This window comes from Mastomys coucha, unplaced genomic scaffold, assembly GCF_008632895.1.
Source record: "Mastomys coucha isolate ucsf_1 unplaced genomic scaffold, UCSF_Mcou_1 pScaffold9, whole genome shotgun sequence".
In the NCBI taxonomy this organism is placed as follows: domain Eukaryota; kingdom Metazoa; phylum Chordata; class Mammalia; order Rodentia; family Muridae; genus Mastomys; species Mastomys coucha.
The window spans coordinates 13,513,943-13,539,434 of record NW_022196915.1 but is presented as its reverse complement, the minus strand read 5'-3'; the positions used below and the strand labels follow the sequence as shown (position 1 = coordinate 13,539,434).

General features: G+C 45.0%; 1 protein-coding gene across 2 annotated transcripts in view; it reads right to left on the bottom strand.

Moving 5' to 3' along the window:
- Il17rd (interleukin 17 receptor D) overlaps nucleotides 1–25,492 on the bottom strand; it is a 66,116-nt gene that overhangs the window by 21,986 nt on the left and 18,638 nt on the right. For both annotated transcript variants that reach the window (XM_031361442.1, XM_031361443.1), the window contains exons 2-3: nucleotides 8,315–8,372; nucleotides 2,925–3,050 (exon numbers count right to left, since the gene is read on the bottom strand). In XM_031361442.1, coding sequence (XP_031217302.1) covers nucleotides 2,925–3,050; nucleotides 8,315–8,372 — 184 coding nt within the window. The remainder of the gene's footprint in view (nucleotides 1–2,924; nucleotides 3,051–8,314; nucleotides 8,373–25,492) is intronic.

Genomic DNA, 25,492 nt, shown 5'->3' with positions numbered 1-25,492 from the left:
TTTTTTTTTTTTTTTAACTTACTCACTCCAGAAGATGGAATCATACCCCATTACAGATGGTTATGAGTCATGTAGTTGCTGCAAATTGAACTCAGGATGTTTGGAAGAGCAGCTAGTGCTCTTAACCACTGAGCCATCTCTCCAGCCCCTTTTTGTTTTCTCAAGACAGGATTTCTCTGTAGCTCTGGCTGTCCCAGGAACTCATTCTGTAGACCAGGCTAGCCTCGAACTCAAGAGACATGTCTGCCTCTGCTTCTTAAGTGCTGGGATTAAAGGCACGCGCCATCAGAGCAGGGCTGGGCCTTGTTTTTCAGTGGGCAAACTGAAATCATAGTACTAAATATAGAGCTGGAGGTAGGCTAAGGCAGCAAAGCCAATGCCTGTGACGCATCTCTCCTTAAATGTGGAGAAACTCTCATGAATTCCTCCTAACAAACATGGGAGGCAGGTACTACCATCCCACTTACAGATGGGAAAAGTAAGGCTAGAGAAACTGACCTTCCTACCCTTGTCAGTCACGTGGTAAACAACGCCTGGAAGCACTGAGCTTGCAGCCACTGTCCTTAACCTTTGCACTCCCCTGACTTCCGAGGTGTCAACTCGATAGACAGATCCCTTCCGTGTCCCCCCCACTCCACCCAACCCCACCCTAAATCATCATTTCTCATCCCAACACCAGCTTACACCTCTTACTCTCTTCTAGAGAGGGAGCCTGCTCTTTGTCAGATCAAGGGTTGGCCATTTAAGCCTTAAATGGAGTGACTGCTTCTTTTATTCAGAGAATAATCTTTTTTTAAAAGGTTTATTTATTATTATAAATGAGTACACTGTAGCTGTCTTCAGATGCACCAGAAGAGGGCATCGGATCTCATTACAGGTGGTTGTTAGACACCATGTGGTTGCTGGGATTTGAACTCACGACCTTCGGAAGAACAGTCGATGCTCTTAACCACTAGGCCATCTCTCCAGCCCCCAGAGAATAATCTTAATCATTATGTGTTAGGATAAAATTATCTCTGGAAATGCATAGGGTTTAAACCTAGCAGTATTTATGTGGACAGATAAGTTGGCCCAACACCTCCCCATCTTCCCTCTCTCTCACGCTCACTCCTACACTGTATCTCTGGGATGTTTCTATTCAGATTAAGAAATCTAGGCTTTCTTTAACTTCTCCCTGGCCACATCCTGAAAAAAATGTCTAAGACCAGTACAGTCAGAAAGATGGTGCAGGGCTGGGACCTAGGTTCTGATAACAGCAGCAGTTGTTCTTAGGCAGCTTTCTCTGTCCACCAACCACCAGGGAAGTCAGGGCTCTGCAGTTTAAATGCTTCATATGAAAGACCAGTCCCAACCAAGCATGGCAGTGCACACAGGATCCCAACCAAGCATGGCAGTGCACACAGGATCCCAACCAAGCATGGCAGTGCACACAGGATCCCACAACCAAGCATGGCAGTGCACACAGGATCCCACAACCAAGCATGGCAGTGCACACAGGATCCTACAACCAAGCATGGCAGTGCACACAGGATCCCACAACCAAGCATGGCAGTGCACACAGGATCCCACAACCAAGCATGGCAGTGCACATAGGATCCCACAACCAAGCATGGCAGTGCACACAGGATCCCAACCAAGCACGGGAGTACACACACACCCAGCCTTTTGGTAGTATGGTAGTACACACATAGGATTCCAGCTTTTGGCTGGCATAGACAGGAGGACAGTGAGTTGAAGCCAGCATTAACTACATAGGAAGACAAGAGGGAGCTGCTGAGTGTACTGGTACACAACTCTACTCCCAGCACTTTTGAGGTGAAAACATGTGGAGTCAGGAGAATCAGAGTCTGGAGGCCATCCTGGGCTACAGAGTAGGTTTAAGGCTAGCCAGGGATACATGAGATCTTGTTTCAAAAAAACAAAAAACAGCCGGGCGGTGGTAGCACATGCCTTTAACTCCAGCACTTGGGAGGCAGAGGCAGGCAGATCTCTGAGTTCAAGGCCAGCCTGGTCTACAGAATGAGTTCCAGGACAGGGCTACACAGAGAAACCCTGTCTCAACAAACAAAACAAAAAACAAACAAACAAACAAAATTTACCAATCAAGTTCAGTTGAATGGAATTGAATCTTAGTTCATCTTGGCTTAGCTATTCCATCCTCTTAGGTATTAATTCATTCAAGACAGACTCAGCCTGGTGCATAATCCCGCACACAAGTATAATCCCAGCACTCAAGAAACAGGGGCACACAGATATGAGTTCGAGGCCAGCTGGTATACACAATGAGTATGAGGAGAGCCAGGGTCAGAGAAACCCTGTCTCAACCACCCCACCCCTCCAAAAAAAGGATAGATTTGGCCAAACAACTTGGCCAAAGAAGTGGGGCTTGCTTGCTTTCTATTTCTTTATTTCACTCTGAATTTTGTTGGCCTACAAGGTCTAAAAAATTCAACTTGGTCTCCAACTTTAAACTCAATGATTTCATGCTTTCTTATGAAAACAAGAATTTTCCTTTAAAAAAAAAAATCAAATATGCCATAGATGGGCCCTCACGTTATTGTGAGCTCAGAGACCACTAATGCTGAAGGCCAAGGCCAATGTGCCCTGGACAGACTACAGGCGCCTCCAAAAAACACTGTCAGCTCCCTATTTCTGACTATGAAATGAGAGTAAATCTACAAAAATCTACCAGTCACATTTATCTTTTGAAACTCAAACAAAGAAACAAAACACAGACCATGGGGACACTGTGTGTGTGTGTGTGTGTGTGTGTCCCTGACTGGAGTATAAAAACACAAAGCAGGCCAGTGTCCAGAGCACTCTCGGCTTCACTGTCAACACCTGCCTGCCTGGAGGCCACCACACACAGCCACTCATACCAGCACCATCCACCCCCCACGGAGGACATGCGTGCTAACACTTACCAAGGACCCCTGGGGACCAAAGAATGGTGACTGCCACTTGGTCATGGCAAGCATACTGGCTGATGGTGATGTTCTGGGCATCAGCGATCACGTGTTTCCCGACGGGATTCAAGTAGGTGGTACAGTCTAGAGTTGGAAAAATTGATAGTTAAGTCTTTAACCTTTATTTTTCAATGTCATCTTACTAGACTAGGCAGAGTATGGCTAGAAGTGCCAAATCTACTCCTACTATCAATTCCGCCAAAAGCTCACAGAAGATACTAAAGCTGCCTGTAGCTGGAGGAACATAAGGAGTTTCAGAGGGCCATAACCGCAGCAACACCCCCCTCCTGAATTAAATCCCTGGACCTCACTAGGATGGCTAGGACGGCTAGGCTACAGAGCAGGCTTTTGTGTCAGTCGTTAGCTTTGTTGTCTTTTGTTTCTCTCCTTACTGCTAGGCTGTTTGAAGGAAACCAGGAAGGACTGACATCAGTTCTGTCTGTGTGTTTGTTTTTAGAAGACACAGAGGGGGCAAAGTCACCAGGGAAAAGGAACTAACATTCGGGTGTGAGTCCACACAGGGGAGTAATTTCACAGGCAAACTGTTAAATGACTCACTGCCTGCAACACAAGGCACCATGTTTGAACCCTGAGTGATGGGGCCTCCACCTAACATTCTCAAAGTTGCTTTCCACAGAGATACCCACAATTCCCAAACTCCAAAGCCCCTACTTAATGGCTAAAGGGAAAAAAAAAAAAACCTAACATTTTCTTTGATTTTTTTTTTTTTTTGGTCCAAGAGTGCCAAAGGAACTATCACCTTACTTAGCTACCACCTTATATATAAGCTGAATGTACATTCAAAGGCCCCAGAAGCTCTGAGCCAGAATCCTGCTGGAACTTCAGAGAATTACCACACTAAGGCAGACGGCCTTGCTGAGGGTAACTGTTCCGTGGCTTCTACAGCAGATATCAACCCATAGTGTCCACACTGCTTGTCTCCATTCCATTCTCACGATTCCACTCAAATCGTCTCTTCTACTGCGTATTTCCTACTCTGTCTACTGCGAAGGGCTTCAGGTCCTAAAGTCCAAATCTACGGGACATTCCCCTGGGGTGAAAGACTCGGCATATCTAAGGAGCTTGGTGAGGCTGCTGCATTCCCCTTGTAAGCTGCACTGCTCATTCCCCATTTTTAAAACTAAAAACACTTCAGGAGGTAACAGAAGACAGTATATGAACATATGAACCAAGCAAAGCTCATCCATACTCTCACCTAGGTGAAGACTGGGGGTTGGGGGGAGGCACCTTCCAAGTCTTTCAGCATGATACTCGTTTTGTTTTGTTTTGTTTTTCAAGACAGGGTTTCTCTGTGTAGCCCTGGCTGTCCTGGAACTCACTCTGTAGACCAGGCTGGACTCGAACTCAGAAATCTGCCTGCCTCTGCCTCCCAAGTGCTGGGATTAAAAGGCGTGTGCCACCACTGCCCAGCAGATATTTTTGTTTTGTTTTGTTTTGTTTTTACTAAAATATATTCATATACTACCTGCACGCCTCTACACTTCTTGCCCGACCACATCAGGCAAGGTTCTCCTTGTTAAACATCAAGTGCTTCAAAACCAGCTGCATTTTTATTTCAGTATTACTTAAAAGGATGTAAGTAATACTACTAAAGTCCGCCAGGCAGTGGTGGTGCCGGTCTTTAATCCTAGCACTCAGGAGGCAGAGGCAGGCAAAGCCCTGTGAGTTTGAGGCCAAGCTAGTCTACAAAGTTGCAGGACAGCCAGGGCAACATAGTGCAACCCTGTCTCGAAAAACAAAAATAAACACACCAACTAAATTCTACCTATACTAACTAAAACATGAATCTTCGAGGAGGGAGGGGGCTTAGTGGTTAAACTGCTCGCATTCCTAGTATTTGGACTGGAGATTCAGATCACCAGCTTTGTGGGCATAGTTGCTGTCCGGCAGTTCCAGCTTTGGGAGGTATCGGCAGGGCATCCCCAGACCAAGTAGGCTATTGAGACTGACCATCGCAGCAAGAGGTGGGTTTGACTAAGAGATCTTGTGTAATGCCCAGAATTAACCTGTTAAGCACCACCTGCCTAAGGACCAGCTAACCTCCTGGAGTGCTGGAAGTTACAGTTGTTTCCTATAGGCTTGTCTTATAAAGCCCTGTAACAAGGGACCATTTTTAGCTAGGAAATTTCATGGAACGCTCCTAACCAAAGTCCATATCTTGGTCAGTATTAAGCTTACTCTAACTTTAGCCTAAAATGGTTTTTAGGCTATTGAATGGGTTTTTCTCTGGTGAATCTCACTTGTTTCCATGAATAAGGTGGAAGGGTGATCTCAGATCACTCTGATATCAACTTCTGGACTCCATGTGCACACCCAACTATATGTACACACATGCACATACATTTCCACACATGTGCACCTACACATATACAAATGTGTATATAGGTATAAACACATGAAAATGGAAAAAAAAAAAGGGAATGCTCTTAAAATGTGTACTGAATACAGAGAGTGGAGAAAGGGTGTATCAACAACCAGTCCAACCCCTATATTGTACATATTAAAAAACTATGGCCCAAGACATCAGCTAGGTGGCTGAGAACTCATCACTGACTTGTACAGGGGCAGAATGATGACATGCAGCTTAAGGGGAACTTGAGCTAGGTTGGGGCAAGATATCTAGCTGCTCTTACTGTTGGCTTAAGTTCTGAGTTCAAAGTGTTCAGCCTGCAAAAATCCTAACTGCGGCCAGTTTAGTTTTTCCCAGTATAGGAAAAGACAAGATCTTCTCACACCTGTTGAGCTCCAGTATCTTCATTTACTGAGGTCTGTAATACAAAAGAAGCCCGCTTACTGAGATCTGAAGAGACAAATGAACAGGAGTACCAGGTTTTACCCTTTCCCACTCCTGATGCCAAAACTGACAACAGGGTTTCCACAAATACAAGAATATAGGCAGAAATGTATTAAAACTTCCTTAGGCATAACCCCCCTCAGAGTCTAAAAAAGAAATGTGGCTCGCAGGGTCAGAAGAGACTAGGAGACGTGTGAAATTCATCTATGTCTTAAAGGCAAAACATTTTCTTTCTTTACTACATCAAATGACAAAGGATAGAAAATAAGATCTTTATGTTGTGGTAGTTGTGGTAGAAACTCGATAACTAGTTTTTAACTTTTTTTCTTCTCATAACCCAGCCCCAACAAACTCTTATATTAGAGAGATGATAATAAGACCATGACTACTATTTTACATAATGTTACATATTGTGCTTAATGATAAATGTCTTATGACATAAGATGATCATGTGTCTGTGTACATACACTAACACCAGCAACGCGTATGTGTGCAGACTCACATGCCTATTAGAAGTGTCTAGCCATTGTTAGGACTCATAATGACTTTTGCTGATGACTTTTTCCTCCCTTCAGGGTCTCACTATGTAGCTCTGGCTGTCCTGAAATTCAATCTGTAGACCAGACTGGTCTTGAATTGGCAGAGTTTCACCTGCTTCTGGAGTACTGGGATTAAAGGTGTACACCACCGCACCTAGCTTGGTTCTTAACTATTTTAAACAGAACTAGTAATCAGTTGACTGATCAGAAAGTTCTTTACAGAAGAGATAAATGTCTTTTTTACTATAAAACACTGAATACAGTATTAAAAACATGACCTTTATCAATTATTAGCTGGTCTAAACTTTTCAATTATAGTTAACAACAACAACAAAAAACTTTCTGACTAAATGATATTTTGCCAAAAACTAAAAAAAAAAAAAAAAAAAAAAAAAAAAAAAAAATTAACTGAACTTCAAGTATTTCAGAAGCTGAAGTGAACCATGAATTAAAGTCTAATTAAATGATGAAGAATTAAGAAGAAAGTAATGACTAAGTGACAAGGAGCGCCTGGGCTACACCAGACTCTGTGTCAAAAACACACACACACACACACACACACAAAAAGCAAAAACAAAAAAGACAACCATAAGATATGTTTAAGTTCGGCAGGCATAGCTTCCCAACACACAAAAATCCATATTAAATTACAGACGCAATGTTTGTTTGCAGATGAGCCCTGGATGCTAATACAAGATCCACCAGGGCATAGATTAGTAATCACTAACTCAAAGAGCAATCCTCTACACATGGCTTTACTTAGCAGAATCAAGTAACATAGGCTTGCAAACCTTTCATTCCCATCTTGGCATTTACCTAAAACATACACACACCATGGACAGGAAGTGCCTGGTCGTCATGTGTAAGTCTTTCTGGGTAAATTAAAATACTCAAGCTGGCATCTGTGGATGTGAATTTAAAACACGTATTCCTATCTCAAAATTGTCAGGCTGTATTCATGACCTCAACAACCCAAGCTTGGTCAGAGGACAGCCGATTGATCTTCTCTAAGAGATGAATTGAGCAGTCAAGAGCCAACAAAAACGAGCTGTGGTCCCTCTTACCAAGTTAACATATAAATCGGTGCTTATATGGTGAAAATACTCGGAGCTCTAGCTAACTTGCTTCTGAGGAAGGACACTAGCTGCTCAGAACAGACTGTAAATGTTTAATCAGAGGGAAAGTCACCTTGTCCTTAGAAAACAATTCAGTCAGGAAAGTTCAGCAAAAAATACTGCTTCTTGTATTCACACACACACTTGGACCAACCTGTAACACTAGCGGACAGTGTTTACCGAGCATCCACAGCAAGCCTGCCACAAGGGGAGACAGTATAAGTACCACCCCATTTCAGCCTCCAACTGATGGTAAGGAAAAGTTAAGTCACTTATTACACCTCACACAGACAGACAGGAAACTGAACTTGGTACCGAAACCTACGTCAGAGATGCCCAACTAGAGACCCCTGGGCCACCCTGAAACACAGATCTGCTTGGCCCACTCTTGTCTGTGAGGGAGAAAAAAAACTTAAATAAAAGGCCAATATTGAAAAGTATTTGATGAAGTGGGGTAGTTATTCCTAGAACTTCTGGCTATTCTTAGAAACCACATCTAGCCACTCCCAGTGGGAATTCCACAAGACCACAATGAGCTGGAGTTAGGAAGCGGCACCCACTTCAGATCAGACAGACTGCCCAGTCTGCCACAGTCTCCATCCTTGCCTTGTCCTCTAGTGCGAACTACTGACTTCTGTGTTTCCTCCTAAACACAGGCTATATCCTGAGTTGAAGACACTTGACCTCAGTTGAAGACACTTGAGCTCTCAAACACTTTGGTAGCTTAATGGAGCTTCGATGCTTTAACTGTTGACAAACCTGAACAGGCTCAGAAAAGTCCTCAACCCCAGGATCTGCAATGTCCTCAACAAAGTACAAATGTGGGAGTTTTGGATTTTGGAAAGGGCCCCTTTCTCTGTGGTCAAGCTGGTTACTTACTGTCATATCTGAAGGTGATGTTGTGCAGCCCGCTGTTTCTGCTGGCCGGCCCCACTCCCTGTGGGAAAACAAGAGAGCATGACACAGAGTGAAGCCAACTTAACTTTCCCAGCACAGATTCCCCACAGAATCTAAACACACAAAGCATTGTAGAGGCCCATGGACAGGTCAGTACTATAGGTCAGCTCCTCCTAGCACAGTCTCATGACTCCACCCACCCACCCACTCCAAACACCCTCTAGTCCAACATCCTCTAATCCACTAGGGATCTTGGGCACTCTTTGCCTAAGATAACAGGAGCAGACTGGTCTGTTTAGGGGTTAAATAATTCATTAGCAGTACAATTAGGATAGAGACCAAGACTGCCAGATGGAGTCCTTCCAGTTGGATCCTCTGATTGGCTATTAAATTCGCCCACCAGACAGCCTCATCCGAAAGCTCTAGCAAGGCAAGACAGACAGGCAATTCCTCAAGTCTACGGAAACCAGTTCTCATTCCAAGACTAGGAATGAACGTGGGAATAAGCCATTACTTTTAATGAGAAAATTCTTCACTGCCTCGCCTCCATACCTACGTTGGAAATACACGGGGTGGGTCATAAAAGAAAAAAAGGACTTTTAAGGTCCAACTCTTAATTCTCAGTGATGTGGCCATTAGCCATCTGTAGCCTTAATAGTAGGGTAACAACTCCAACAGGCTTCCTGTTCTAATTACAGTGGCCACAGAGGGAGCACCAGATTCTCACGACGACCCCACCTCTTCCTAACCCCAAGGCTGATCCTAAGAGAAAGGGTTGCTCTGGGTCAGCCAAGCCAGGTCTACTGACGCTGTCTAAATCTCTCTCTAATAATCTGCAAAAATGCCATTCGGTATTAATTGGGGAATTCCCCAAAATATGTTAATTCTAAAGTGCTAAATGATGGGAAAATATTTTAACCACACAGCTAAAGTTTTTCCACTTAACAAGGAAGATGTTGGGGAAAACCATATGCTGGCAGCCTGGTGTTTAATGGGCAATTGTTACACTGAGACACAATATGGAGAACACTCCTGATGGGTGCAGGATTTCAGGCCACAACCCCATCACTTCCATATGCTCCAGCCATGTTCATGCTGCTTATCCCGAAGCCAGGCATGCTCACTGAAACCATATCCCTGAGTTCAGATATACACAGGCCTTGGAAAAAAAAAAAATCACAGCTGTGCAGAAAAGAGCCAGCCAGGCACGGAGACACACAGACACACCAAGTGAGGAATAAGAAAGCAAAAGTACCAAACCTAAACCAACTAGATGACTCAAGTAACCCCTGGGGCTCCCTTCTTGCTCCTGCTTCCCTTCCCACCCACCCTTTTTTCTTTGCCTACTGTGAGAATCTAGAACTCATCTCAGGATATGAAACTCCGGACAGTGAAATATTAAGAGCATCCATCACTCCTCAGGTGTCGGGTCTGTGCAAACAGAAGTTGCCTGGCTTCCAGGAGGCAGAGACCCAAGAAACAAGCAGGAAGAGGACAATCCAATTCCCACAGCCCTCTAGGAAAGTTCAAAGCTGCCAACTGCACCATTCCTCCCCCTTACAGAGCCCCAGGATATGAACAAACTCACGGCCCACAGTGAGCCAGACGTTGCTTTAGGTGCGGTAGTTTGCAACGAACCCACATGAAGTAGCCTGGTGCTTGCTCATCCTTTCACAGGAGTCTAACTGGATACAGATACAGTGCACACCGAGCATTCCCCACTTACAGAAGAGAGTGCACGTGGCTAAACATATGTAAAGAGCCAGCAGCAGAGAAACACAGGGTTCCTCCTCAAGGCAGAACCTGAGTAAGGATGATGAATGAAGGGTAGGGACAACGCGTACAAGATGTACACAGAGCCTGAGAGAGCAGAGGCTGGTAACTGGACTAGAACACTGATGAAAAGAGCAGCATCCAGACAGGAAAACCAGTGTAGAGGCCAAGATCGGTGTTTACAGCCAACAACCGACAGACACAGCTCCCCTCTACTGTATCTGAATCCAAGTATCTGAACTGGTTTGTCTGTTTGTTTTAAAAGAATGTGCACAGCAGTTTCCTTCTGGGAGAGGGAAGAAGACGATGGAGCCGCATCCAAGTATTTTTCAACAAGAAAAACATTCCATTTAAGAGCAGGTGTCGGGCTGGTGAGATGGCTCAGTGGGTAAGAGCACTGACTGCTCTTCCACAGGTTCTGAGTTCAAATCCCAGCAACCACATGGTGGCTCACAACCACCCATAATGAGATCTGACGCCCTCTTCAGGTGCGTCTGAAGACAGCTACAGTGTACTTATTTTTATAATAATAAGTAAATCTTTGGGCTTGAGAGAGTGGGGTCGACCAAAGGGAGCAGAGGTCCTAAAAAAAGTCAATTGCCAACACCAGATGAAGGCTTACAACTATCTGGACAGCTACAGTGTGTACTCATATGCATAAAATAAAGAACCACATAAACTTATTTAAAAAAAAAAGAGCAGGTGTCAGGGGCTCTAGTGACCAAGTACACAACTTTCAGGAACTTGGTTGGCTTTCCCCTTATCTTTTGTTTGCTCCCCCTCCCTTTCCATTTCAGTCATGTTTTTAACAGCAATTAGCAGGCATTTGCAAAGGCTGCTATGTATATGTGCTGTGCTGTGCTGTGCATACAAGAGCCTAAATTAATCCAAATAAGGTTTCTGAAATTTGGGGAGCTGGCTTCAGGGACAGTGAGACTTGTGTGTGGCACCTACCCATCACCCACGGATGTTTCCAATGTGTCCTGAGCCCTCAGGGTTGAGTATCTAGCTATAAATCAGACCCAGACCTTGACTTCAAGTGGCTTTGGCATAAAGGTGAGGTACAAACACGTCCATCATCTGTCTTCCTTTGTCCCCAAAGTCTCAGTCCTTCACAGGCTCCCTCTATACCATATTCCTGATGTGCCCTTAACTGCCTAACTCCTCAACCAATCCCCACCACAGCCACGACCCCGTAAATCATTTCAATGCCATTTAGGCATTCCTGTATCCCCAGAATTCCCTTCTCTTCATGTTCCCCATGAACCCCTTCCCATCACCCAGGTCTTGCTCCCAATAGGTTGCCTGACTTATCTAGTCTGGTCCTTAAACACATTATGGTCCTGACACAGTCTGCCTGTCTATTCACTGGCCACTCACAGTCATTGCAGTCAATAAAATTCCACAAGCGTGGCACTTCTGTGAACACAAATGTGGTGGAGATTTCAATTCCACAGACAACTGGCGCCCTGAAGTCCTGTAACTAATCATGTATATCAATGAAGCTCAGAAACAGGGTACCCCCCTGGCTACCAGCTCTTGCCTGTACTTTAATGTTCTTGTGAGTTTCTCGGCATGTGAGCAGTAGATCTTCCGTGGGGCTGCTGCCCTTACTCACATCCAAACTGTTTTAGCTGCTCTGCAGGAGCCACCTTAGAAACACTGTGCCCAGGCTAGCTCACAAAACACTGTTGTTTCCCTTATATTAAGTCAGACAGCCAGGCAGTGGTGGCTGCCTGTCTTTAACCCCAGCAGTTGGGAGGCAGAGGCAGGCGGATTTCTGAGTTCAAGGCCAGCCTGGTCTACAGAGTGTGAGTTCCAGGACAGCCAGGGCTATACAGAGAAACCCTGTCTCGAGGCGGGGCGGGGGGTGGGGGGTAGGGGGGGGGGGAGACAGACAGAAATGAAAACCTCTTAAACACACCCACATCCATGCCCTAGAACCTGAGACTTATTTTACGTACAGTGGAAAGGATTGTGTGAATCAAGTACATTCAGTGATGCTGAAATGGGGACAGTGTTCTGGGTCATCCTGGTGGGCCAATGTGAAGAGTCTTAGAAGACCTTGAAGGGTTTGTATCAGAAAACCAGAGGTGTGACTGCAGAGCAAGGATGAAGAGGGAGATTGGCTGACTGGAGAATGATTCATACTTGAGGACAGAAGTGGAAAGAGCTATTGAACCAGACTGGGCAGCCTCTACAGGTTGGGCCAGGCAAGGAACGGATGCAGCATCAAGGAGGAGCCAACACTGCCAACACTGAGATCAGTGGCTTGACACTCAGAATTCTGACCTCCAGAATGGCAGGAGCTTTGGGTCATCTTATGCCATGAAGTTCAAGGTAATTTTCAGAGCAACAACTGGATGAAAAGCTGAATGAAAAAAGAAAGAAGGAAGGAAGGATAGACAGACATGACTGCTCTTAGGTATGGTGGAGGAGAAAGTTTACTGTAGATATGAAGGACAGCATAGCCAGAGGTAGGGACATGTGGGAGAGTCCAAAGTGAATATGACCCTGAGCCAGGCCTTGTGAGGAGAGGAGAGAGGAGAGAGGGAAGAGCCAGGAGAGTAAAAGGTAGACAAAAAGGCCTCCCACCTCAGGCTGGAGAGTTCAGGACAGGGTGCAGAGGATGTCAGGCATACCCTGAAACTAGGAAGTACTCAGGGATTCTGGGAGAAGCTGGTGACCAGGTCCACTTGCATATGTTAAATAGTCACCTTAGTCAGCCACTTGCCCTGGGTTTGAGACCCAACACGTGCATGTTCCAACCACAGTATAGATGAATCTCAGTGTAACATGCACACACAGCATGCGCCAGGGCAGGCTGGTCTCCCCTGGAGTACCCATAGCTATTCATTGTCACTTGTATTGTCATAGCTACACATTGTCCTGGCTTCAGTCAGACAGGAAACACTGATCTCTCAAAGCTGGGCCTTGAAATCCTGCCAAGAGATGGGTTTCTGCGGGTTTGACTGGAGGCCATCTGGAGTGAAGGGGGTGGAGCTTAAGTTTATCAGATGTCAATGCCCTGTACTATGTGACCTCAGGCAGGTTGCTGAACTTCCCTGAGCTACAAGCACAAGAACAAAGCCATTTGAAAGGAAGGACTAGTGTAGGACTTAAGAGGGGACAGATGCCAAGTGTTTGGCTCTGCAAAGCTTCCAGAGACTGAGCGGCAGCCAGGTGAGAAACACGTGAAAGCTGGGGCTGCTCTTTAAACTCATCTCCCTGCCGGGATAGGTGTGTTTTTAAAAAGAAAAGGAGGTGGGAGAAGGATTAAAAAAATAAAACACACACATCTCAGTTCTTTTGTATGAATGCTCTTGAAGTTCCATTCCTAGTGTGTACTGTATAGTCTGTCCACTGAAGGTTGTTACCAGCTTTCTCAAAGTTCCTTAGCTGCTTGGAACTGGCTACGGAAAACCAGGCTGGTGTAGAAAACCACCTGCCCTCTGCTGAAATTAAAGGTCACTGTGCCTAGTCAAAAAAAAAAAAAAAATTTTTTTTTTGAGACAGGTTCCCTAGCCCAGGCAAACCTCAAACTCCATTTGAGTGTTTGAACTCAATCCACTTGCCTCTTGTTCCTGAGTGCTGGATTCTAGGCCAGCGTCAACGTATACTAGCACTAGGGATCAAACACAGAAGGGCTTCGTGCAAATCAGGCAAGACTACCAACTGAGCTATACTGCAAGCACACAGAATGTAGTCCTGTTCCCACCTTGCCATTTGGCCTGCTTTCTATTGGAAAGGGGAGTGTCATACTTAAAGCACAACTTGCCTTGAATCTGTTCTAAATGGGACTTAAACCATCCTGGGACACCATTGTCTTCAGATAGCTTTAAAACCTGTGACATTCTCTGGAAACTGGCCACAGCAGCCTGATGCTTGGGAGGGATGCTACCCCACAGCCACCATTTTGTGTTCAAGCTTTTGCTTCTTTTTTTTTTTTTTTTTTTTTTTAAAGATTTATTTATTATTTATTTATTATAAGTACACTGTAGCTGTCTTCAGGCACACCAGAAGAGGGTGTCAGACCTCATTACGGATGGTTGTGAGCCACCATGTGGTTGCTGGGATTTGAACTCATGACCTTCGGAAGAGCAATCGGTGCTCTTACCCACTGAGCCATCTCTCCAGCCCAAGCTTTTGCTTCTTGACTTATGGCTAGACTGTGGTATAGGATTCTTGCATCTTGAATTTTACTCCTTTAGAGCAGTGAAGTGCCCCCTCCGTCCTGCACACAGCTTCGTCGGGTCCTTGTTGTTGCTTCTGCCCTGTTCATACTGTAACCCTGCTCACACCATAGCCCCACTCACACAGTGGTCCTGCTCACACTGTGGCCCCACTCATACCATAGCCTCACTCACACAGTAGCCCCTGCTCATACCGTAGCCTCACTCATACTGGAGCCCTGCTTATACTGTAGCGCACCAAGCAAAGGAAACTCCACAGCAGAGCTTCAGGCATGGGGCCTGGCTTCCCAGCTCCCTTTGGAACAAATTAAAAGCTACCGTTAGTGCAGAGAGTGGGGGTGGTTAATTAACTAAGAATGTAACACCCTGAGGCCTCAGGCTTTGGCATTTATAGGTTTTGAATAACAGGCAACAAACAAGTACCTTTAATTCTCTGCTCATTAAATATCAAAATGGTGTAGTAGCTAAAAGCCCAAGTCTGTTTCCTAGAGTAGAGTTTACAAAGCAGTTGACCAGCTCTGTGAGTAGCCCATTAAAAAAAAAAAAGAAAAGTCACCATGGAGCACCAAGTGAGGTTTGTGTGTGTATTTTTTGGCTTAATCATGCATTTATTTATTTAGGCAGAAAACATATCTATCAAAGGCTGACTGACTGTGTGCCAAGCCCAGGAAAGAGATAGGGTTTTTGTTTTTTGGAAGGGTGTAAGGATGTGGGGGTGGCAGAAATACAGGAGAGTGAGAGCGTGCTGACCTTGGTCTCTCTTTCCCACTCCAACCTGTGCATCTTTCCGGGATGGAGTTCCCACAATGACTAGTAGCAGAATGTATATTCCTTATGTATTGGTCAGTATATAAACCACCTTGCCCTGACCTGCTTGACACCTCTGTAATTCGGTTCTGGATGAGTTGGAACCCAGCAAAAAAAAAAAAAAAAAAAAAAAAACAAAAACAAAACAGGCAAGCCTAGCAACTGCTAAAAACCAAGGCCAACTCCTACTTTTTACTATCTCCATCATTTTATTATCTCCGCCTTGAGTTTCCAGGCAGAAGAGAGCAAACGATTGCAGAAAACTTGGTGAGGCCAGAAATGCACAAATGGATACCACCAACAAGGAGGAGGGGTGCAGAGAGCCAGTCATGTGACTGTACTGCTTCAAATGGCTTTATAAACAAAGGCAGATCCCACTTACTTCAGTGCAAAACCTTAGAGAGAGAGAGAGAGAAAGAGAGAGAGAAGAGAAAGAGAGAAAAAGGGGAGGGGGAGGGAGTTAGATAAGGAACAGCAGAGCCACCTCAGGTGATGTAAGCTAAGGAGAATTTGGTGGATCCAAAACACAAGGAAAATGAATCAGAAGCCAGCCCATGCCTGGATCTGCTCAGGACGCATTCTCTCCCCTTTCCTGGGAGCTATTCTCTCACCCTATCCATAGGTACAACCAGTTTCAGAAACTGAAAGATGCCAACAGTCTGGTTTGGGGAGGTAAGGTCTTGGATGGCCAGAGCACACGAGCTCTGAAGGAGAAACGTGGGGTTCCCGCTAGCAATTACTCCACCAGCCCCCAAAGACCTGGAGATCTTAAGCTAATTAAAGAGATTTGCTTGGGGAGGGAGGAAATCACTAGTCCAAAGCGTAGTCTGTGCACCAGACCAAAGCCGTAATCATGATTCATTTCTGACATGCTGCTAATCAGAACACACATGTTCCTCATTTCACGCTCCCAAAGGAAAGCTGAAGGGACAATTACTGCTGAGCCCTAGTATGGAGCCACATGCCAATTACTGCGTGTCCTTCTTATCAAACTCAAGTCTCTCGCTTCCATCCCGGTTCCACTTTACTATCCCTACCCTTGCACCCAGCCTTCCACCAATCCATTAAAGGTAACCAGTGGTAAGAAGACATTTACAAGCCGGGTGGTGGAGGCGAATGTTTTAATCCCAGCACTTGGGAGGCAGAGGCAGGCGCATTTCTGAGTTCGAGGCCAGCCTGGTCTACAAAGTGAGTTCCAGGACAGCCAGGGCTACACAGAGAAACCCTGTGGGGGGGTGGGGAGGGAAGACATTTACACAAGCTGACTCTCAAGACACCTCAAATCTAAGTAATGGGAGCCTCTACAGGTTTGATTTTAAAATTCCTTATTTCTCAGTTGTTTTTTTTTATTGCTTTGACAGTAGAACATATTTGCACACTTAAAGCCCAGAGATATAAACACATATATGTATGCATGAGCACACACTACACAGACAAAAAAAACCCCACAAACACACACACACAGAGCACACACTACACAGACAAAACACACACACACACACACACACACACACGAAAGCTTGAAAATAGAATGGAAGGCCAGCATGATAGTTCATGTTTATAATCTCACTACGTTGGAGACTGAGGACAGCCATGAACTCGAGGCCAGTCTAAGACAAAGAGTGAGTCCCAAGTCAGGTCAGAGCTATAGAAGAATCTTAGCTCAGAGAAACAAAATAACAACAACAACAACAACAACAATAAGGCAAAGGGGGCTGGAGAGATGGCTCAGAGGTTAAGAGCACTGGCTCCTCTTCCGAAAGTCCTGAGTTCAAATACCAGCAACCACATGGTGGCTCACAACCATCCGTAACGAGACCTGACGCCCTCTTCTGGTGCATCTGAAGACAGCTACAGTGTACTTACATATAACAATAAATAAATCTTTAAAAAATAATAATAAAAGCAAAGGGATGGAAAAGCATCAGTGGTTAAAAGCATTTGTTCCAGGGGCTCCAACGCCCTCTCCCAGCATCTGTGGGTACCTGTACTCACTCACTCGTGGATAAACACACAGAGCCACACACATGAAAATCGGTTTGTTTTTTTAAAACCAGAACATTGCCCCACTGCCTCCCGGGTTCCCAAAGCCCTTGGAAGCCCTTTCTTTCTCCAGTAACCCTGGTAAGGATTTCAGCTGTGTGTCCTGTGGCTGATGCAAACACACAGATTGTTGCATTTTTCCATCTAGTTACAAAAACGTCAAAGGCAGGCTATAAAACATGCCTCTGGGACTGAGGGCCGGACTTTTTCCTGTGCTTTACCCCATTCCCCTCAAGAAATGAGAACCTCATGTCAGACAGCCGGCATCTTCAAGGTAAAAGGCAGGTTCTCCGCAGCTAGGGTATCTGACATAGCCAGCTCTCAGACAGAGATTAACCAGTTTCTGTAAACACTGGGTACAGAGGAGCAAACATCCAGCCTGGGGGATACCCACATCCCCACGGCAAATCGGCTACTGGCTCGCTCTCACTTAGCTGTGAAGGGAACAAAGACTCTGCTTCGGAAGCTCAAGGAAGTCTCTTCCGAGAGAGCAAAACAGTGATTAGACAATGGTGGAAAACTTGAAGCTATAAACATGATTGTTATGCTTAAGCTGAGAGGAAATGTTCAGCTCAAAACCTAACTACTAATAAAAGCCTTAGGACCACACAGGGAGCAGTGTGCCTAGCTGCACCCACTTCAAACACGGGTTTCTGAAGGCAGGAGGGGTCTCCAGCTCTGTGTCACATCTGGAATTCAGCTTCTACAGCACAAATGCCTAAGAAATGGGAGACTGTGATGTTGCCATGGGAACTTTGCCTCCTCCCTCTATACAGGTCCTCACACATACTGCCTCTAAAGTAGGTTTCTCTGATTTGGACGGGTGAATAATGGCCACTCTCTTAGACTTTGGTGCTAATTGAAACATTGTAGGCTAAGGTGATTAAATCTGTCCACAGGATAGTCCTGTACTGAAAAGCCTTAAAATGGGTGGGAGACAAGCTTAACACTACACTCCTTTTCTATGGCTTTCTCCAGCCCTGCTTCATTTATTTAGGAAAGAGACAGGCTTCAAACTCTTATTCCCAACCTACAAAAATCCAAAAGACTGCACTCAGACTACCTGCCTCTGAGCCCAGCAGAAGACCCAGCCTAAGACTCTTAGCAAGACACAGATCCCTGCAGAGTGACACTTCTGGTTACTGAAGACTCTGGGTGTAGTTAAGGGAAGGGTTTCTAGAATGCCTGTGGGGAAGCCTGTAACATTCCAATCTCCCACCGAACCCTTAACAGTTTTAGTGGGTTCTTACACACAAAGAATTCGGAGACCATACTTGAAACCAGGCATTGACTGGGCGTGTCCACTCCTGGAGTGCAATCTTCCAATTGTTGAACTCTGGATGTGTTTCCTAAATCCCACCTGCACCTACATATGGTGAAGTCCCAGCTGGATGGCTAGTAGTGCTCCCCGCACTGGTCATCCTGCCAGTGCTCCCTTCGCTGTTCATCCTATCAATGCTTCCTTTGTAACTCATCCTGTCAACTGCTCCCTTCACCCCTCATTCTTTCAATGCTCCCTTCACTCCTCCTGTCAGTGCTCCCTTCATGCTTCATCCTCATCCTTCCAATGCTTCCTTCATTCCTCATCCTGTCAGTGCTCCCTTTATTCCTCAACTGGCCGGAAGCCCACCTTCTTGGGTTCTCCGCTGGCTCAAAACTTCATCTCTAAGAAAATGAAGCGTCTCCCCACCAGTTCTGACTCTAACTCCCCACCTTGGGTGATCCTTTCCCATATCAGTCTGCCTCTGCAAGATCTGGCCTTTCCCGGTCCATTTACTGCTGAAGGGGAAAGAAATCAGCCAGTTCAGAAGTAAAACAAAAGTCAAGTCTGGATGGGCAGGTACAAGTCTTCGTCCTCCTGGTTCTTCACCAGCCCTCATTCTCATGGGTGACACTAAAAACCTGGCCTCCAGATGGAACCATTTGCATCTAATCTCTTAGATACCACTTCCCTAAAATGTGCCCCTGAGAATCTGTGTCAGTGAGTGAAGGAGTCAGCCCACATGCCCCCTCCCAGCCCTCAAAAAACAAGGAAGTCAGCATCTCCGGCTCCAGGTGTTAACACTTAGAGCATCCTGCCCAGCCCCCTCCAGCTGGAGGCTGGCCGCCTGGGAGCCGGACACAGCAATTAGCCCCTTCCCCGGCTGGGCGCCTTTGTCCCCTCGCTAACATCATTAGCGTCTGACTTCCTGTGTACAACAGGGCCTGGGGGGGCGGGGCAAAAGCCGGCTGACCTGGGCAGGGCATTAGACTTCCTTTGTCAAAGACCCTCAAATGTTAACAAGCATGTGAACAAGGCTCTCCACCCAGAGCCCTCCCCTCAGCTTCTGCTCCAGCCATTCTGGGCAATTCATGACAGTTTCTCTCCAGCTATCGGAATCAGCCTCACTTGAGAGAAACATGAAGTCTCAAAGCAGACAGAGTAAGCCAGCAGCCTCCAAGGGCCCTTCAGATCTTCGTTCCTTTAAAGCCTTTCCGCTGGAAAGGAGGGTTTGCCTGGTTCTCACAGGTTACAAGGGCTGAGCAAAGGTGGTGGTGCTCAGCCAATCCACAACCGGGTTAAACAGCACAAGGAGCAACCATTCACATGTGCTGAAGACTGGCTGAAATGCAAAATCTCGAGATGCAAGGCCTTACAAAACGTTTGTTTAATAGCTTTGGACTTTAAGAAAACTACTGCCCTGATCTCAAGAGAGCATGACTTGCTAAACACTGGAATTCCACTCCACTATTTTTCCATCATTAAAATCCTCTAACAGAATTTCAGCTTTTTACATGAAGGAGATGGATGTCTGAAAATTTGATAAAAAACTGTGGAGTGCACCCAGCCCCGCATATGATTGCTGGAGACTCCAGTCCCTCCTAACAGGTTAACACCAACCATGTCTACTAAATCAAACTGTGACTTCACTTAGTTAACAACAACAAAATGAAATGGAAGTGCATGCAGGTCGTTAGAGGTATAAAGCCAGTTTTAAGTAGGACTCTTGATTAAGGCAGCTGTTAAGACTTTTATAAGCAGTTGGTTTCAACCCAGTAATTGAAAACTTGGTCCAAGGTGCCAGGAATTGCTAAGTGTACAAAGTAACATCATCAAAGGCAACAACTATTTATGTTGTTTCATGGGATAAGCTCCTGGGGGAGTGTTGGGGGGATTCTATGGCTTTTCAATAGCAGGTGCCAAGTCATATCTAAGTCAGTTCTATTTCAGTGAAATTGAGTTTAAAAATAAACTACAATATAGCTTATTCCTTTTTAAAATTTTCAATCCTAGATATGGAAGAAAATATCCAGACATTAAGAAAACAGCTGATTTTCTCAGTCCTGCTAAGCTGCCTTTACAGAGCATGGTTTTTGTGGCTGACATATAAACTGGGCTAGGTTTTAGATATAGTTTTAAATATTTGCCTAAGTGTCACTATGAGGGATATAGCCTGGAACTCCAACTCTCTATGCTATACAAACTCTGACCCGTATGGCAGCAGTGGTGAGATACAATCAATGCTAAGCCCAGGGCACTGGCACACAGCAAAGAATGCCACCATCACCCAGTTCCAAGTCCCTCATGACTTTTATTTCAATCCATCCCAAAGATTTCAAAGAGTAAATGAGTTTATCACTGGTTCTGATTTTTTTACTTCTGGCTTTTAGATGGTAAGTAACTGGAAGGATAAATTCAAACACGAATAACCCCCCCAGCTTTAAGCCTCCTTAGACTCTTGGATGGAGGCCAGAACTCTGCCCAAAAACTACAAGCAATAAATCTAGAAAATTTTCTTCATAAGTTCCCAATGATACCACATGGAATTTCCATTAAATCACACACATGCAACCACACACACAATGACACACCAATTAAATCATTGTAGATACTTAGGCCAGGAAATAACTGTGTTTGCCAAGCAACCAGATTTGATTTTCCTAAATAACCAATGAGTCCTTCTGAGAAGGGTTTTTTTTTAAAAAGAGAAGGTATGAAAATCAAGTATTGACCACCTGGATGCTTTTACATTTAGATAAATGTTCCAGGGGTGGAGGAAGCAATGTCAATCCCAGGCATGAAGTTTTCCCTGCAAGTCTTCTTAAAGGCGTCCAGCATAGATTACCACAGAGAGCAAAGGTCAACTGCAGAGCAAATTTCCCAAACAGACAAGGCAGAAGGAACTGCAGGTAGGACCATATTTTTCCCCTGATGGAATGGTCCCAGCATATTCTTCTACAGGACAAAGGCTGGGAAACCACACACACACAGAAAGAGAGAGAGAGTGAGAGAGAGAGAGCACACCCTTTTGCTTAAGCATGCATCTGTCTCCTTCAATACAGACTTCCCACTGAAAATGTTTACAAAAATCAAAGCACACAACAGAAATAGATCAGAAGCCTGTAACATTTTTCTCCTAAAGTAAGGGCTTGCCAAAAAGGATTAAAAGCAGTGTAAAACTTTTTTGAAAAAAAAAAAAACAAAACATTTTTTCTTATTTAAAGTCAAAGTTTCCAGCTAAAGTCATTTCAAAAGTAGGAATGGGAGCTGGGTCAAGGTGAGGCCACACTGTCAGATGAGCAGCCCTGCTTTTGGAACACAAAGCCAGTGCCTTCCAAGCGATGCTGAAGGGAAAATCCCCAGATACATAGCAGAGCCAAGGCTTTGACAGCTATTCCTCCTCCTCCTCCTCCTCCTCCTCCTCCTCCTCCTCCTCTTCAATTAGAGAAGTAATAAAAAGAACCTAAAGAGGTGAGAGTTATTAGCACTACTGGACCAAATTCTTTGTAAGTCCCAGTCTGCTCTAACCATTCATCAATACTGCCTATGAAAGGAAGGCATCATTACTAAGAAGTGGCAAAGAAACATTGTATCCACAGAGAGCACAGACAGACAAATGACCAGCGCTGCACTGCACAGGCACAGTTGATCCCAGGCAGGCAGTCTTCTGGGGTGGCGTCCTGAGTACTGCTCTGAAGGGTAACCAAATTATTATAATTTATCCTATATGTTTCTTTAAAATTACATGAATTTAAGGGATTTTATGATTAGGTGACTGGTCTCACGTGAGTAACAGAACTGTGTAAAATTAAAAGAGAAACTGTCAAATCCAGGAAGCGGACTGACAACATCTCCCTTCCTTCAGAGTAATCACATTACGGCTTCTGGAAACCTAACACTGCCACTCTTCCCAGAGGGTCAGGGGAGGCAAGAGAAAAACACCATGGTGGGTTAATTCTACAGAGCAAGCTGGGGACAGAAAACAATTAGTCCATTTTGTGATTAGAGTCAAGACATGTACCCTGGCATGGAAGGAAACTATGCTCTGCATTTCCAACATTTATCCAGTGTAAATTCAGTGAAGCCAGCTCAACCTTACAAAAGACAGCTTTGCTGCAGCCACATCCATCAGCCAGGTGTTGCAAAAGCTTGAAGTGTGTTTCTGCAGTGGAAGGCCATTCCAAGTGAAATTAAGTTATCTATGCAACTCCTGCCTCTGGGATTTACAACTCACTTTGGAAAACAAAGGACTTCTTACTTGGTGTTGCACTTTCTAGAATGAATATACTAAGTTACAGTGTGGGGTGTGAGTGCCTGTGTGGGTAAGAGAGGTGCACACCCTGTGTCTTTTATCATTTCTTTGGAGATGGGGTCTCTCAATGAACACAGCACTCAATTGTTGGTCATACTGGCTGGCTAGTGAGCTCTGGGGATCCATGTCCCACATCCACAAGAGTACAGACACTTGGGACCCAGGCAGCTTTCTATATGGGTGAGGTGAATGCATCTCTCAGGTATTCATACTTGTAGAGCAGGTACTCTCTCATAGACTGAGTCATCCGACATGGACCTTTTTTTAAAAGAAGGTTATTGGAAATCTTTCATAAAAACAAAGCAACTATAAGAAAACAATGTAGTAATAATTATATTATTAAAATAATATATTAAATGTGTTTTAAGTGTAGTATTAGAAGGCAAGAAGTTATGCCACAAAACCTTAAGGATAGATGAGCCAATACATAAGAGGTAAAATAGGAGGCCTAGCCAGGCGGTGGTGGCGCACGCCTTTAATCCCAGCACTTGGGAGGCAGAGACAGGTGGATTTCTGAGTTTGAAGCCAGCCTGGTCTACAGAGTGAGCTCTAGGACAGCCAGGACTATACAGAGAAACCCTGTCTCAAAACAACAACAACAAAAAAAAATATATTAGGAAGCCTAAAACAATGACCTATAATGTTTTCCTACTGGGATAACCTAGGACTCTGTGTACACTACCCAAGTACTCTACTTAATGAACAACACTCCCACAGTCTGAGATTTATTTATGTATAATTTTAAAAGTGCATCAATCTCATTAGAATGCAAATTGTTTTCATCCTTAATGGTAAGTTATATGTATACCAAAGAACTGTTATTTTTTTACCAGAGTTATGTTTCTCAAGACAAGTTTTCTCTGTGTAGCCCTGGCTGTCCTGGAACTCACTCTGTAGACCAGGCGGGCCTTAAACTTAAGAAATCCGCCTGCCTCTGCCTCCCAAGTGCTGGGATTAAAGGCATGCGCCACCACTGCCCGGCTCTTAGCTCTTTCTTAACAATGGTAAGCTTCTAGAAGATTCAGTTAAGAACACAAACATGCCCTGGGAAAGGGAAGTTGGACTCCATCTCCCACTGCAAGCCTTCTGGCTCTCAGGTCTGGAACAGTCTTACATGATCATCTACAGTGTTCACAGAGGAGGCTTCCTGGGAAAGCACCAAGTCTGTAGGTGCCCTGCACCATGGCCTTAACTCCAATAGCCATAGAATTAGAAAAAAATTCACCCCCAAAAGGGAACTCATGCTCCCCACTATGACTGGAGGAAAAAACCAAAGGCCATCCATAGACTTTCCGTAAGCCGCAAGGACATCATATGGGCAGTGTCTGGGTCTGACCAAGGGTTCTCAAACCATGGTTGCCTCTTTCTCTATGTCTCATCAGAACACGCAAGTGCAGGACTTACAAACAAAGGCACTGTTTTGATTTTTTTTTTGCTTCAAGAACTGGGAACCAATACACTCCTTCTGGGAATTCGGGGTAAGTTTTACAAAAACAGTGTCCAGATGTGCTTAAAACTGCAGTCTGTTCTCCTCTTTTGGTGGAGTATAGGGGGAAACAAAGGGTGGGAGAAATGTTTTATTAAAAACTGAAATAGTTATTAGATTTTCTTGGCTCGAGCACTAACCAGCTCTCGGCTGACAAATGAGGCAGGGGCACCTGAGGCAGAACTCACCCGGCATTCCTCTCGTCTGGGTGCAGGGAAGCCAGGCCTGGCCAGCACAGTGCCACCAGCCAGGGTGCAGGTAGTGTCTCACTTCCTTCCATAATGCCCTTAATGGTAAATGTTTCTACCAGACGATAGTGATGTGGGGGTGGGGAGTCCTCAGGAAAACTCAGGAAGTCAAAAAATCCCAAGGAAAGAGCCAGTGCCTGTGGAATACACCGAAATGCTCTATCAAGACTGCATCCCAGCTTTGATGTGGGACGTCACAGGGAGTCGAAGCTTCCTCAACTTAATGCTTTCTTTCCGAGAGCCCTTTTTAACCAGAGAGGTATAAATAGTCTATTCTAAAGCCTTCTTTCATTTCAAAGGGGTGATGCTGGCTTGGGGTACCGAAGGTACAGGAGTGTTTTAAACAGAACATAAATAAGGCAGAGAGTCAGACATAAATTATGAATAAAAAGATAATCTTAATAATAGTTTACATTATCACAAACCCAAGTTTATAGCCACAGCTAAGCCCCTCTCAAAGTGCAGTGCAGCTGCTAGGTCAGCAGAGGGAAATGGTATGTCAAAAATGTGACCTACCTTCAAGTTTGTTTAACTCCCTGTCAGCCACGGCTTCCTTCCGCCACCTTAGGAAGGCGCAGGGGAGGAATCCCTTTCTGAAGTGTTTTATTGGCCAAGGCTCAGAACTGGCGCACTGCCAGAACGTATTTATTTATCTACACTCTAAGTTACCTCATCAGGATCCAGGACAAGAAAGGTTGATGTGGATCAGGAAGCAGTGCCCGAGGTACCGTCCTCCTGCTTCCCAAGGGTCAGATGGACGCCATCTCCAGGGTAGACCATCTCAAGTCCTTCCCTAGGCAGGCAGCAGGAAGACAGCTTCACATAGATCTATGCAGGCAGCATCCAGATCCTCAATGTTTGCTGAGAACACAAATCCCACACAGTCCCAAAGGTATTCAGCACTAACCCAGCCCTGCTCTACAGAGCACCAGTGATGTATTTACAGGCTCCAACCTGAGACAGTGTCTAAGGATGGCGTATACCCAAGGCTATGCTATTCAAATGGAAGAAATAGCTTGTTTTTACCTGAAAGAAGG